A 15702-nucleotide genomic window follows, 5' to 3' on the forward strand; every position below is an offset into this window, starting at 1 on the left:
GACTCACGACTTTGTAGCGTTCCAGGCAATTCACGCCAAACTTCCTGAGCGCAAGGAATTTACGTCACCTTAACATGTCCATGCGGCGCTATACTTTCACGACATACTTATTGTTTTAAACGCATAACATTGTAATACATACTCGTGTGTATTATTTACTATTATTATTAATTTGACTGCAATGTTATATATTGTCCTAAAGTGTATTCCCACCATGTACCACTTGCAGAAACACTGCATCCGTGGGGGCCGCCATTGTTGTTTTGTATGGTTTCGCGGGCTATGTGACGTCAGAGCTCGGAACTTGGAGTACATCGATCTAGTACAAGTTCATGGGGTGGAGTCACGGGTTTGACTGCTGTTCCAGTGCGGGTAGAAGGTTGGAAAAACACGGGTTACAGGTTGCCTGGAACGCGGCATAAGTAACATTAAAAGTATTTAGTAACATTAAAACATTGAAAGTGTTTAGTAACATTAAAAGAGCACTGGCCTGTTGGGGGCCAATGGTGTAGTGGGCAGTGCTCCCACGTATGGTACAGACATGCTTTCGGCAACCCGAGTCCGAATCCCGGCTTGAGGTCCTTTGCCGATCCCATACCCCTCTCTCCACCCTGTACTTTCCTGTCCTCTCATTACATTACTGTTGATCAAATAAGGGCAAAAATGGCCAAAAAAAAAAAAAAATAAATTAAAAAATACATCCGAGATATGGAACGCAGCATAACAACCACTCAACACCTTAACAACCACAGCAACAGCCTGGAAACCATCCCCAAAACATTAGCATCTTGTCAACGAGTTTCCATAGGCAAGCAATGCTTATACTTCAACAGAAAATGTACAAATGGCTTGTTTTTATTTTTAAATTGAAAATAAATTTGCAGGTCAGGCAAATACCGTTTTGATAAAAATTCCTAAGATGGAAATTACATACAACATTTTTTTTTAATTTGCTTTCTGTTGGCCTTTACATTTGCAGTGGAACCTCCCTCTGCTGATGTTTATGTGGAAGATAGCACCAGCCCTGGCCTGTGGAAACACAGTGGTCATTAAACCAGCAGAGCAAACCCCACTGACCGCTCTCCATGTTGGTGCTCTAATAAAGGAGGTAAGGCTTCACTAAGGGATTATGGGATTGTTTTTTTTGCTGGTATGATTATATTAAAATGGACATTAATGATTGATTGCATCAGTCTTGTTTGTCTTGATACAACCCAGTGTGGTTTAATTTGACACATTGTAAAACGTTTGTAAGCCAAGTTTTTCCAGCTGGGGTTTCATGAAGGGTCTGCAGGGGGTTTGTGAGCTTATGATACAGAACAAATGCCAATGCCAAATTAAAGGCAGATGCTATTTGCAATTTAATAACACACACACACAGGGTACATAAATATGTAGTATGATGTAATATGTATGTTTAAAGTGATCTCATGAGAATACGTGTGTATTTTTACGTAAAGTGCTGAAACGTATTATATAGATGTATTAATAGGACTAATACGTTAACTATTTACGCATTAACAGCTGTACAGATGTACGGATTTGTACATATTCCTATTCCTAAATATTAAAATTGCGGGTATTGGCGTTTCTTACTCATATTAATGACATGTTTTCAATCGTATTTTATGAATTATTTATTTAAAACAGTTTACTCATTTACTTACTGAAATATTTATGACTTTCAGAGAAATAAATAATATTACATATTAAACAAGACTACACTTTAAAACCTTAAAATGAATAATCCTTATTATTTTGTAATCATTTAACCATTTTAGAATATTTAGTTTGTTTGCCATGACACAGTACACAAAGGCGTTTTCTCCTATTCAACAATAATTACATCAATATATCTTAATTTTATTCATTTACTGTAATCCACATTTTTAAAATTCATATGATTGTGAGGAACAGATTGCCAAATTCAGTTCTTTTTCTAGCGATCCTGATGCCAGTTCTCAGCAGCAACTGTAAGCGTCGAATCCAATTGAATTCAAATGTAAATATTGCACCTCAAGAAGCTTTACGACACCTCATTGGCTCTTACGTGCTACATCACAGATTTGCGACATTGCCATCTTTTAGTCTATGTACTTTTAAAATTTGAAATGTGCGCCTTGACAGAAAGAAGCCGGATTAACGTTCTTGTGGATTAAAAACTTTAATACTTCTCTGTAGGCTACTTCATATACTCCAGAGAGGACTGTGGCAGCAGCACATCGTCATTTTAACTTCTTTTGGTACTGCTTTAGAAATTTTACAATTAATAGGTTATTTTGATTACACTTGTCTCTCTGTTATGCTGTTTATTTCTGTTATTACCGTTTTGGGTAGGTTTTAGAGGTAGGACTGTATTAGTGGCTAAAAGTGTCTTTAAATGCTATATTGTTCCAAAAGTTTCCTTCACATTTTTGGCCATTACGTTGCATAATATAAAAATAACGCATTATATATTAAATTTTTTGGTATGGTTGGGGTAGGGTTAGGGTGGTAACATTATCAATAAAATGGTTAAAGGGAAATTATACAGCAATCTTTATGGTATGAAAGATTTGTAAATTCGTATGTCTGGCGTTTTGTATTAGTAAAAACGTAATAATGCTATAATTTAATGTTGCAAATATGTCTACATTGTACGCTTCAACATCTAATTAGACATACAAAAAATTTGTTTTGTGTTTTTTATTTTTGAAAATTACATATTAATCCTACGTATTAACAGTGAGACCAGGCTAGTATGTTGCTCTACTAGTGCAAAGCTCCTCCAAAATACGTTGCCAACTTTACCACTGGACACGGTTAGGCTGTTTCTCAATTCCAAGAACGCAAAGAACGTACTTGTGTTCTCGTGGAAATCGGTCTTGCCAGGCGACCTTGGAAGAACAAACTCAGGTTTCGATAACACAGAACGCATTTGTGAAAATTGAGATGTGTGTGATCTTCCTGTTGGTCACCTAACCTCCGCCATTGATTTGCCGCAATGACTTCTGGGGTGTAAAGATTTCAGCGTGCAAGTCTGCACTCAATGCATCCTCTCTATCAAGAACACATCCGGGTATTTTCATGCGTCCTCTGTACTTGCGTTCTTGAGAAGTGGAATTGAACTTGGATGGTTGATGACGATGACGTAGAGTGAGAACACAAGGACGCAAGATCGCTGAAGAACGCATATTGAGAAACAGCCTTGGAATCCTATTCCCTTGGACACCAAGAGATAGCCTTTTGTAATGCCCAATCAAAAACTAATGTAACCCTGTGAAACACAGGCTAAAATTTCACAATCCAATAATGAGATTTGGAGCATCAAAGTTTGATTTTAATAAATGATTTTTATGTTCATACCTATATTTGAAATGATCTTACAGTTAATATTAAAGATAGCAAAGTTATATTTTTACAGAATGTAGAAAACCGGTAAATCACTAAATGAAGTTAACTGGGTTTTTATAGGCAGGGTCACATATAGTTGTATAACAAGATACAAGTTTTTACTATTCCGAAACAATACCTGTTAAGAGAAAAAGAGTTAGTGGTTTATTTGTTTTTTGAAAAGGGAGAAGAGAAAGATCAAATATAAAATATTTCAAGTATTTTTTGGAAAAGATGGGTTTTTTATTGTTTATTTAATGTGGCTGAACAAATTGCAATAGGAAGGTAATTCCACCAGCAGGGCGAAGTGAAGGAAAATGAGTGGGAACTTGAGTTAGTGCCCCTTTGTGAAGGTAACACATTTGTTGAACGTAAGGTTCTGGGTGGGGTGTAGGAATGTATGAAGGTGTGAAAGGATGCCGGTGCGGTCCCAGTGAAAGTTCTGTAAGTGAGTAGCGACTGTTCCTAATACGCGCTTCGATCGGTAGCCATTGGAAAGAGATAAAGGGTGGTGTTACATGAATCTTTTTGGGGTCCTGGAAGATTAGCTGAGCTGCTGCGTTGGTTTAATGGACCACACAGGAAGGCCAGCAAGAAGAGCATTACAGTAGTCCAGCCTGGAAGGGCCTGAATCAGAAGTTGTGCTGCATGCTCTGTGAGATATTGCCATATCTTCCTGACATGATCGCGCTTCTTTGCAATGTTATAATAGAAGGACAGTTCTTCATCAAAGACTACACCAAGGTTTCTTGCCATTTTAGAAGAATTGGTTTTGTTGAATGGATAGGTTGTGCTGTAGCATTGGTTGTGCCGGAAAAACAAGCAGGGTTCAGCTGCAGATGGTGTTTCTTTATCCAAGCCGAGATGTCTTCTAAGCAGGCTGCAATGCATGCTGCTATGGTGGGATCATCTGAGTAAAACGAAAAGAAGATCTGTGTGTCATCAGCATAGCACTGGTAGGAGAATCCATGTGCCTGTAGGATAGGTCTTAAGGATGTTGTGTAGATGGAAAAAAGAAGTGGACCAAGCACTGATCCCTGAGGGACCCCAGATGGATGTGCCGATGAGGAGGGAAGTGTTGATAATAGGTGCAAGTGCTGTTGTGTTTGAATGGCCTGTAATAAATGGGAGGGGATTGGGTCAAGGGGGCATGTGGTGGGGTGGGTGGTGAGAAGCTTAATAATAATCTTGGTGTCAGTCAGTGGAGAGAAATAAGAGAGTTGTTAGACTTGCGCCATTTCCTTTCAACAGCCCTGAGTGTAGTCCATTGCTTGAAGAAAATTACGGACAACCATGGGAAAGGGAGTAGCATGAACTGGTCTGGATGACAGAGGACAAAGATTATCTAAACATGATGTAAGAGTAGAGCATAAGGTGTCAGTGGCACAAGAGAAGATGCCGCCTCAGCGGAGAGAGTACTAGGGTAAAGAGAGTGAATGTTACGCCTGAAATGAACTAGAGGCGACATGGGTGTGTGGACTGACCTTAATGTTGTCCGTAGTGCAGTTGAGGGTGTAGACGAGATCAAGCTGGTTTCCTGATCTGTGAGTTGCAGCGGTGTTGAGGCGAGTTAGGTCAAATGAGGAGGTGAGTGTGTTGAATTCCACAGCGCAGGGCTTCTCCAGGAGGATTTTAAAGTCTCTGAACTAATACATTTCAATAAAAACTAACTTTTTAGCTAGAGCACATGAGTGAACAAAGGAAGCATTTGCTAACAGAGGCTTACAAACATGCTAACAGTAGTTAACAAACACAAACAGAGCCAAACGATAACACTTTACAGTTAATAAACGAGTATATTCACTTAACAAGCATGCAAGTTTTCTTAAATCACAACAGAAAGCAATCTAGGCAAGAGAAAAATAAGATAAACAAGGTATAAAGCAAACTCACGTATTACTGTGTTGAAGTCTACCCATGAAGACGAGTCACTCTCCTGAGTAAGCTTGGTAAACAGGCTGGTTAAATATCCTAGGGTCGCCAGACACAGCTTAGCAATTAGCAAAATAAAAGCCTGACTGACATCACTGGTGCACGTATCGAAACTGCAGTCACTTAAAGTGCAAAACAAATAAAGTGCAATAAAAACAAACTTTTTGGTTAAAGCACACGAGTGAACAAGCGAAGCACTTGCTAACAGAGGTTAACAAACACGCTAACAGAAGCTAACAAACACAAACAGAGCCAAATGATAACACTTAACAGTCAATCAACAAGTACATTAACTAAAAGAGCAAGCAAGTTTTTCTTAAATAACAACAGACAGTAGTCTAGGCAATAGGAAAACAAGGTAAACAAGGTATATATGGTCTTAGCTGGTCAGGCTGGTTTAAGTTGGTCAGGATAGTCTTAGCTGGTCAGGCTGGCTGGTCGTAGCTGGTTTAAGCTGGTCAGGCTGGCTGATCTTAGCTGGTTTAAGCTGGCCAGGATAGCTGGTCAGGCTAGTTTAACCTGGTCTTAGCTGGTCAGGCCGGCTGGTCTTAGCTGGTTTAAGCTGGCGAGGATAACTGGTCAGGCTGGTTTAAGGTGATTTTAAGGTGGTCAGGCTGGTCTTAGCTGGTCAGGCCAGCTGGTCTTAGCTGGTTTAAGCTGGGAGGCCAGCTTGACCAGCCTGGAAGACCAGCTTGACCCGCCTGGCCAGGCTGAGAGACCAGCTAAAACCAGCCTGGGAGACCAGCTTAACCAGTCTGTGATACCAGCTTGACCAGCCTGTTAGACCAGCTTGACCAGGCTGGGAGACCAATTTGACCAGGCTAAAGCCAGCTTAGGCTGGTTTAAGCAGTTTTTTCAGGAGGGTTCACGCAACGATTAATCTAACCAAATCTGCCAAGTGTGAACACACTCTAAAATTGAAGTAGATTTCTTTATGTTGCGCCACCGGATTCAACTGGTTTGTTTTTTAAATTTTATAGTTTGTCAGAAGAGAAAATCTTTTCATTGCGTTCTGCACTTACACTTCTGCTTTTCTTCCTTGGGCTAATTCATCCTGCTTATATTATTCTCATTTATAAGCCACTTTGAATGTAAATGTCTGTCTGTAATTTATTTCTTTAGGTGTAAAACTTTTGTTAAGATTAGAAGGCTCTTGTGTAAGCCAGAGTCTTTTGTACAAATTGTATTAGAGAGTGCCTCAGCTGCAGTGTGGTAATGAGTTCTGCCTGTTTATACAAAACTCACAAATTGTCTTGTTTAATTCTTCAAAGAGGGCAGGGCACATGAATCACTGTAATGACATGGAGTGCAGCTGTACCCACTTTCTATTCAAGCACTCTCTATCTAAAACATAGCTGATTTATGTATCCATCATTATGAATAAGATCAATCTTGTTTAAAGTCATCTGAAGAAAAAGCGTCTCTTTGTGTACATTATTCCGTCTTGCCCATGGGCAATTTGTGAACTATTCATTCTGATTAAACGATTTAGTCTCTGCTTCTGTAGAAAAGCCTAGGTATTAAGAAATGTTAAGCAGTATTAAGCCAGTGTGCTTTATAGAATAACAAAGATTGTTAAAAGCCAATTCTTTGATTCATGTGATGCAGGCAGGTTTTCCACCTGGAGTCGTGAATATCGTACCTGGATTTGGACCTACGGCTGGGGCGGCAATCGCAAGTCATATGAGCATTGACAAAGTGGCTTTCACAGGCTCTACAGAGGTAAGGAATGTGTCCTCATGGGGAAACAACACTTGTTATAAAGTTGGCACATAGGCAACTGCTTTAGAGTTCACAAGAAATAATGGCGTTCTCAGTTCTGTTACATTTCGGTTTCAGTTTTCTCTCTATTGGGGGGCACACAGTACTGGGGTCTTTTGTTTTATTTTTGCATTTTATATCACTATAATAATATTTTATGATGACAATTGTCTTAATTTTTGGGCTATATTTCACTGCAATGACTGACTAATACCTGTCAACATTGAGATGTAAAATTAAGGGAAATTTCCCGAACCTTAACAAAAAATCCAGAAAATATGTCTTACCCCATTGGCAGATTTTTTAGCTTGTTTCCCTTTTTTGTGTACTTCTACCTGGCACATAGGCTGAAGGTCTCGCTATGCTCCACGGCAGTGTGCCTGCTGGTGCGTGTGCACTGACGCAAAGCAAGTGTTTTTATTCATTCCGATGGAAAGTAGGCTTCATGCTCGTGAGTACGGAATTGTCGTCCGGGTTTTTATCGCTCATTTGCATAATGCATCAATTGGTTTTTGATACCATGCGCATTTTCTTCCGAGGTCTAGCAGCTTCGCTTGAAGTCAAACCTATTTTAAGAACGTCCTTGGGAATGAGGTCATTAGACATTGCAAAGTTGCTCAAAAGTGCAGAGCTCACCTGTAAAAATCGTTAATTAGTTGTAAATAAGCTTTTTATTTTATTTACTTTTTGTTATGGACTTTAATTGTAAAGGTGTTCCTTCAATTAAAAACAACTAGTTTATATTTCCTTGTCCTTTCTGATCTACACTAGAATCCCCCACCTTAACCCGCTGTAAAAAAGTAACTAGCTGTAAATTTTACTCTGATTAAAGTGAAAATGGCCTACCTTTTTACTTTTAAGAAGATTTTAAGACCAAACTTTATTTTAACTTTAAGTAAGGTTACTTTATACATGAGTAGAATATTTTATTACTCTTTCCACCTCTGGATATGACCAGATGGAGAATTCCTATAGAGGGTATGCATTGACGTCACTTTTCCACGTGACCACCCCAGAACTTGCCATGTTGAGTGGCAAACGTTCAACAAAATGGCTGGTTTTCATAACGACTGCTGCGAAAAAGCCGGTAAAACTGACTATTATGAACTTAAATTGAATTTAGTTGGACTTTATAGCAGAGGTGGACAATACTTAGTTACATTAGTTAGGGACATTTTCCAAGCATCTGTGCTTTATAAGGTTGTTTGAAAAATGTTACTTTACTATATTCTAAAGCATAGAATCATACTGTGTATTCTTTAATATTGCATTTTAAAATGTATTTAATACCTAATTACATTAAAATTGTGTACTTTTACTTGAGTAAAAGTCTGTTAATGTACTTAAATATTAAATGTAAAACAAAAACGTAATATTTATTAAATGTAAAATTATGATAATACACTTTGGAATGTATGTTTTAAAATATGGATAAAATACAAATACTTGAAAAAAATATGTTTAAGACTCTGCTTGATAGTGACCCTAGCAACTTATCAACCCACCTGTAGTTTGTGGACGTTGGCATGAACAATCAATTTACTTCTACTTTCTGTGTTTTTTGGCAGTCTGTAAAACGATAGCACCGAATTCTTGTTAATCTGTTAGTACAGTCTATCGCACAACAGCTTTTTCTCATTTCAATGCGTTTTCACCGTGTTTTCGTCGATGTCACGCTGTACTCAAATGCTGCCGCTCTGTCTTTTGCCACTCAGTGGGCGTAACCGCAGTCCTTCTCGCCGACGGTGACGTAATGTGCATACCCTCTATTACTGTGAATAGGGGGACAATGCAACGCTCAATATGGACGCTCTGGTGATGAACGTCCCGCCTTCCAGTTAAAAGAACCAATCATCAATCATTTAAGACTTGTATGCATGCACAGTAGATAAAACCGACCTCAAAAAATGTGTTTTTATTGCGATTTGAGATTTTCAGAATTAAAAATTTGTTTAAAGCGAACATATTATGCACATTTAGGTGTGCCTAGAATGTGTCTCTGTAGTTTAATCTCAAAATACCCCACAGATTTGGGTGGGAGCAAAAAAGCACTGTTTTCATGTGTGTACCTTTAAATGCAAATGAGCTACAGCTCCTTACTCACCAACAGACTGCATGTTTTCAGTTAAACTAGATCTGATTTCTCTGAATGCAGTCTGAGGCAATAGTGTATTTAGCTGCATTAGCGCTACAATGTGCTAACAAACACATTTAAAAGGCTTTTTGGGTAAAAGTAACCAGTCAGCCGGTCAGTGGCCGTGGGTGGGGCTTTGTTTGTGTGACATCACATTAACAAGAGAATCAAAACAGCATGTCTAATGAGACTGCTTTGGTTTAAATGGTCTCTTTCACTATTTAAGTAGATAGGACTTTAGTCTAGCATGAACATGGTCGCCTTTTACCACGACTTTCCTAAGGGGACTTTGGTTTTACATAGAGCACTAGAAGATTTTTTGTATATTGCAGGTGAAACTGTATATAAGTATAAATATAATATAAATATTATTCCCAAGAAGTAAAAAATACATCTTCCCATTAGTTATAAATGCTTGCTACTCTTCTAAACAAATGAAAAACCTCAACTGCAATTTTTTTCTTTCTGCAAATAAGTTCTGTAGTAGAGGTTTCAAACAACCATCTGACATTAATTCCAACATTGTTTCCTTGTCATTATCTACATAAGATGTCAGATGACAAATACGATACATTCAACAACAAGAAAAGCTTCATAACTAAGCATTGGTCTTTGGCTTTATGTTCAGGTGGGGCAGCTGATCAAAGAAGCGTCAGCCAGGAGCAACCTGAAGAGAGTGACTCTGGAGCTCGGGGGCAAAAACCCCTGCATTGTGTTCGCTGACTCAGACCGTGAGTGAAGTGGTTTTCCTGAAACAATAATGAGCTCGCAGGGATCGGAAGAGATGTGTATTTCACTAAATGAGTGTGCACAGGTCTTAAAGTAATAATAGTTCAGCAGAATGAAACAAAATCTGTCATTTTTAACATTTGTTTTAAAGAATCCTCACACAGATCTTTGACAGTTCTTTTCATCTTGACATCTGTCTAGGACGGAACATAAAGACATAAAACACCCATATACTGTAAATAGTCTGTGATAGTCGTGGCCAAAACAAGCAGGACAGGTGATGAATCAATGAAAAGTGGTTTATTCCAAACTAAATTATACAGGCATATAAGGTAAAAAACATACCAAAAACAACAAACATTTAACAAACAGAAAAACAAAATGGTTTGATAATTATGCATTTCTATTTGTATGACTTTAGTTCGAAATACTTTTTGGGACCACTGCATGTTGTTTTATGATTAGGGTTAATTTATCATCGTAAGGGTTTTCTCCTTTTAGAGGGGTGCAGGGCTTTTTGGCTAGAGTTTATTCCGGCCTAGAGATGTTGCAATACTCAAGACCACCCATGCAGCTGTAAGATATTCGCTGATTGGTAATCATGTGTTTCTGTTATTGTGTATGTTACCAAATGCAAATAAACAACAGATTTATTTCAATGCACAGCACATAAAACTCTAGAAATAATTTAGTGTTATCAAGTTTACGAATTAATTGCATGAGCAGTTGGCACAAATTTGTAACTTTACTGCATAACTAACTGCAGTTTCGCAGAAAGAAACCTAGCATGTGGAATTTGGGAAAAACCTGACTGATGAGTCAAATCTCTCTGTGTGCAGTGCAGTTGGCGGTTGAGGAGATTCAGAAAGGTGCCTTCTTTAACCAGGGCCAGGCATGCACCGCGGCGTCACGCGTGTACGTACAGGAGCAGGTCTATGATGAGTTTGTGCGTCTCAGTGTGGAAAGGGCCAAGAACATAGTGGTCGGAGACCCCATGGATCCACGTACCTCACACGGGCCACAGGTGATCTCTTTTCTTGAATTTTGCTTTTTAAAGGCACACAAGGCAAGTCTGAGTATTATTTCTCTACAAGCTCCCCCTAGTGTCTGGGAGTAAATGCTTTCTATATCTGAGACTTTATGAGACTGAAGGACACCGGGTCGGATACAGCGAAGTTGCAAGTGGGGTATTCTTCCTACAGACGGTAGGGGCGGGCGAGAGAGTCTTCATGTAATGAGTCATTTAACCATATACCGACTTACGAAGATGATTTATTAACATAAAAATGCTGCCTTGTGTCCCTTTAAAGGACAAGTTTGGTATTTAAAGCCCTGTTTTCAGATTGTTTATGATGAAATAGAACGGTTTTGACTGAAATTTGGACATATGATGCTGGCCGGTCGCCGTGATTTCAGCAAGTAAAATGTGATCCTGGATCAACATTTTTTGTTGATCCTGGATCAATGTTTTAATCAAAGATACCCCAACCTACCCTTAACTCAAACCCTAACCATTTTTAAACCCTCAAATTAGTGTGAAATAATAGTTTGAGGAGTATTTCTTAAAAGCCCCTAACCCAATCCTAAACCTAAACCTAACATACAGTATGCACTAATCCTAATCCTACAATCTGATTGGTTAATGAAAATGTTTATCCAGGACCAACAATGGTGTTGATCCAGGATCACATCCTACTTGATGAAATCACGTCCACCATGCTGGCCCGAGAATTTTCGGGTGTTTGTTGTATCACCTCCCACCTCCACAACGGCCGCATAGGTGCACCGGAACAACTCTTCCTAAAATGCATTAAACTCTCGTCCACAAAGACGTGAAACTCACCGAGTGATCAGGGGTGTTCACTGATATGCTCACACAAAAATCGCTGCAAAAGATGCTTTCCAACAAGAATCGGCAAGTTTAGTGTAAATGCTGATATCGAATACAAGTCGCTTTTATAAGATTATGTAAACAGCAAACAGGTCGTCCAAAAAATTGGATACAGTCAACAAATTGGACATCAAGATCTGCTGTGTAAATCGAGCCTTAGAGTAGATAATTGGTGCTGGATCTAAAAATATTTTAAGCTGTGATCCAATTAAAAATAAGAAAAAAATCAATTTTGGAGCCATTGTATACATCATTGTTAAAAACTCTCTCCTTACCATACCCCGATTTGCAACGGTTAGCTTATAATAATGATTTATAATCGGAGCTGTCCGGTACGATTTCACGGGGTAATGTCTTGTTTGACTTTGTTTGACTTCAACCCAGCCTAAAAACCTAATCTGCAATTTTATGTTTCAAACAAATATGGTAATAGAGAGGCAAAGGATATGGATTAAATTAAAAAGTAATATTAAAATAAAAAACTGAAAATATATGTGTAAAGATATTTACAATTTGCAATAAGATAAATGAAATATAAATAAGATGACTCATTAATCTCTGTGTTGATGAATATGCTTAAATGGGCAGATTGACCAGCGGCAGTTTGATAAGATCCTGGAGCTGGTGAACAGTGGGAAGAAGGAGGGAGCAAAGCTGGAGTGTGGTGGATGTGCAGTTGAGGACAGAGGCCTGTTCATCCAGCCCACCATTTTCTCTGATGTCAAAGATCACATGCGTATCGCCAAAGAAGAGGTACGGGACTGAACTGTATCCCATTCCCTAATCTATCTTCAGAGGTGATGAAATGAATGGGTGCACTGTGGTGCCACCTTCTGGAAGACATTGCAAAAAGCATTAATCCTACAATAAAGATTTGTGATGTTAATATGACATGCATGGCAGAATAAAGATGTGGTCACTATAATTTATAGTTAAATGGAGACAATTTTGGGTGAACTGTTAATAGACCTTACTGTCTGTTTTGCAGATCTTCGGACCGGTTCAGTGCATCATGAAGTTTAAAACACGGGAGGAGGTGATTGACAGGGCTAACAGCTCACAGTACGGGCTGACGGCCGCAGTGTTCACACGTGACATAGATCGAGCCCTTAGTGTGTCTGGGGCCTTGGAGTCTGGAACTGTTTGGTGGGTCACCTTGCCAAATACCCTGTATGAAGTGAAATTTGCTCTGCTTAAAAAACACCTAAAAAATTATGTTTTATAAATTTAAAAAACTTTTGGAAATTACTTCAATTGGTAAAACCTCAAATTTAAAAAATGACTAAATGAATAATTAAAAAAAAAAATCAGTTCATTTTTGTTGAACACACAAAGCATACTAAATATAGTGTGAATGATAGAGCAGCAATTTATAACAGATTTATTCTCGATTTATTCTCCTTTCCAGGGTGAACTGCTACAACGCCTTACATGCTCAAGCTCCGTTTGGAGGCTACAAGATGTCAGGAAATGGACGAGAGCTGTGAGTGTTGATGTTTTACATGATTCATATTTTCCTTAAGCCCTTTTCCTTCCTTCCAAATGAATCGATTGTGTCACAAATGCTTGAGGTTGTTGAGATCGGCACGTCAACTAAATGTTTGTTAACTACACACTTAAAGTTGATTAGACTTCAGCTACAGTACAATACTACTTTTATGATGCATGTTCAACAAAGGATAGTTGGTATAAAAATATATTTTGCATTGAGAATTTGTTTTTAAACATTGCTTGAATAGATATCTCTTCACTCTTAGAACGAATGTGTTAAAACAACACCCATCTCTGTGTTATTATTGAAACAACGTATTTTGTGTTACTTTTAACACAACTTGTGTTTTATTTTAACACAAAATCAACAGAAAATGACACATAATGTGTTAAAATTACACATAATGTTAAAAAAAATTAACACATCCTTTCTAAGAGTGTTCATTTACATAAAATTATGAACCAAAGGGTTCAATTATTAGTCCACATACCAAATAAATCACATAAATTTGCACAAGTATTTGTAAATAAAAATGTTTTTAGTGCTGGGCAAAGATTATTCGCGATTAATCGCATACAAAATAAAAGTGATTTTTGGTAAGTGTGAGCTGTATGTAATTATTATGTATATATAAATACACACACACATTCATGTATGTATTTAAGAAACGTGTGTGTGTGTGTGTGTGTGTGTGTGTGTGTGTGTGTGTGTGTGTGTGTGTGTGTGTGTGTGCGTGCGTGCGTGCGTGCGTGCGTGTGTTATATTTATATATATTCTATATTATATATAAATAAATAAAAATTGAAATATAAATACAAAAAATATGAATATATATATTGTGGTTAAATATACATAATAATTACACACAGATATAATATGCACAAAATCACTTTTATTTTGTATGCCAATAATTATGATTAATCTTTGCCCAGCAGTAGTTTCAGTATCAAGTTATATAAAATACATATAATATTAAATAGGGATGTACCAAAACAAAATCTCTGTACCGATGCCAATATTCGATTACTTAGAATGACATCCCTTACGAATATTAACCTTTTTTTTTGTGGTTAAAGTGTAGTAAACATGGTTTTTGGGTTATTAATTACTATTAGCAAAGCCATGGTTTTACCACAGTAACCATGTTTTTAACTGTAGTAAAACCATGGTCACTTCAAATGTAGTCACCTCAGGGCACTACATTTTGTTATTTTGGGCCTGCTTTCAAGGAAATAATCTGCACTGATCATCAGCTATTTAAACAATCAGCTGATATTGGAAAAATGCTCCTTTTGCCGATTATAGGCTGATATATCGCTGCATTACTGTAAGTACTTTTGAAAAATTGTGCATTTCCTACAGTGTGACATGCTACAGTATATTACCTGACAATTTATTTTGAATTAAAACCAACATTTTGCTTATGTTACTATAATTGTTATGCATTTAATCTTTTAAATTGTATTCTGGGCTCATTCATATTAAGGATCAGCTTATGATGTTATTTCAAATGAGCTGTTTATTGTGATTTTTGATCAAGACAAAGTGATTATTTAAAGTGAATATGGATTATGCCTGCAAATGTATAACTGTATTGTATGCTTATGTTCACAGGGGTGAATATGCATTGGCAGAGTACACTGAGGTCAAAGCCATCACTATTAAACTCACAGAGCAGCTGAGACTGTGATCTGTGGTATTACTGATCTGAGACCAGTCCTTTACTGTGGACAACATCTATGCACAGACTGCTTTCATTTGTAACTGCTGCTGCATCTGTCAATCAAAGGATGGAAAAATCCGGCTTTACCATGAAATTATTTCTCATTTTCCCTTAATCCATAATGTATCAGTCCCTGTTTATTGTTTGTAGATGTTCTGTACAGATTAAAAGAAATTTGTTTTTTTATTTGTATTTAATGTGGATGATTTTATATCAAGCAAATTCATCCATCATCTTTCGATATTTACTAATATATATATTTGTGTGTTTCCAAGCTTATATCTTATGTAGTTTTATTATTGTAGATTGACATTATTTTAGAGACAGACCACATAAGACTTCATTGCTTTGGTGGTACAGTTTTATCTGATGTCTCAAAGGTCTCCTTTCATGACAGCTATAAAAACATTACCAAGGATAGTCTGATATATGGGTCAATGACAAACAATCATTTAATAAAAAAAAAAGGTTATTGAACATTATTTAGTACATTTTAATGATTTTTATCACTATATTTTTGATATCCCCATTTAAAAAATGTCAGGTGGTACAACCAATCATTGTCTATTTGCCAGATAAGTTTTAATGCGCTCCTTGTGTCATGCTGATTTTGATGTTTGTTTATTTGATAGCGGCATTTAAAATTATAAGCATAAATTTGTTTTGAA

The 15702-nt window shown here is 37.4% G+C and overlaps 1 protein-coding gene across 1 annotated transcript in view; it reads left to right on the top strand.

Annotated features, from left to right (window-relative positions):
• Nucleotides 1–15220, top strand: part of aldh1a3 (aldehyde dehydrogenase 1 family, member A3) — a 37201-nt gene extending 21981 nt beyond the window's left edge. Inside the window, exons 6-13 of the mRNA XM_073859622.1 lie at nucleotides 980–1108; nucleotides 6913–7026; nucleotides 9828–9930; nucleotides 10768–10952; nucleotides 12408–12572; nucleotides 12808–12965; nucleotides 13228–13302; nucleotides 14926–15220. Coding sequence (XP_073715723.1) covers nucleotides 980–1108; nucleotides 6913–7026; nucleotides 9828–9930; nucleotides 10768–10952; nucleotides 12408–12572; nucleotides 12808–12965; nucleotides 13228–13302; nucleotides 14926–15001 — 1005 coding nt within the window. The 3' untranslated portion in view covers nucleotides 15002–15220. The remainder of the gene's footprint in view (nucleotides 1–979; nucleotides 1109–6912; nucleotides 7027–9827; nucleotides 9931–10767; nucleotides 10953–12407; nucleotides 12573–12807; nucleotides 12966–13227; nucleotides 13303–14925) is intronic.
• Nucleotides 15221–15702: the final 482 nt, after the last annotated feature.

The sequence above is a fragment of the Misgurnus anguillicaudatus genome, chromosome 21 (assembly GCF_027580225.2).
Source record: "Misgurnus anguillicaudatus chromosome 21, ASM2758022v2, whole genome shotgun sequence".
NCBI classification, from domain to species: Eukaryota; Metazoa; Chordata; class Actinopteri; order Cypriniformes; family Cobitidae; genus Misgurnus; species Misgurnus anguillicaudatus.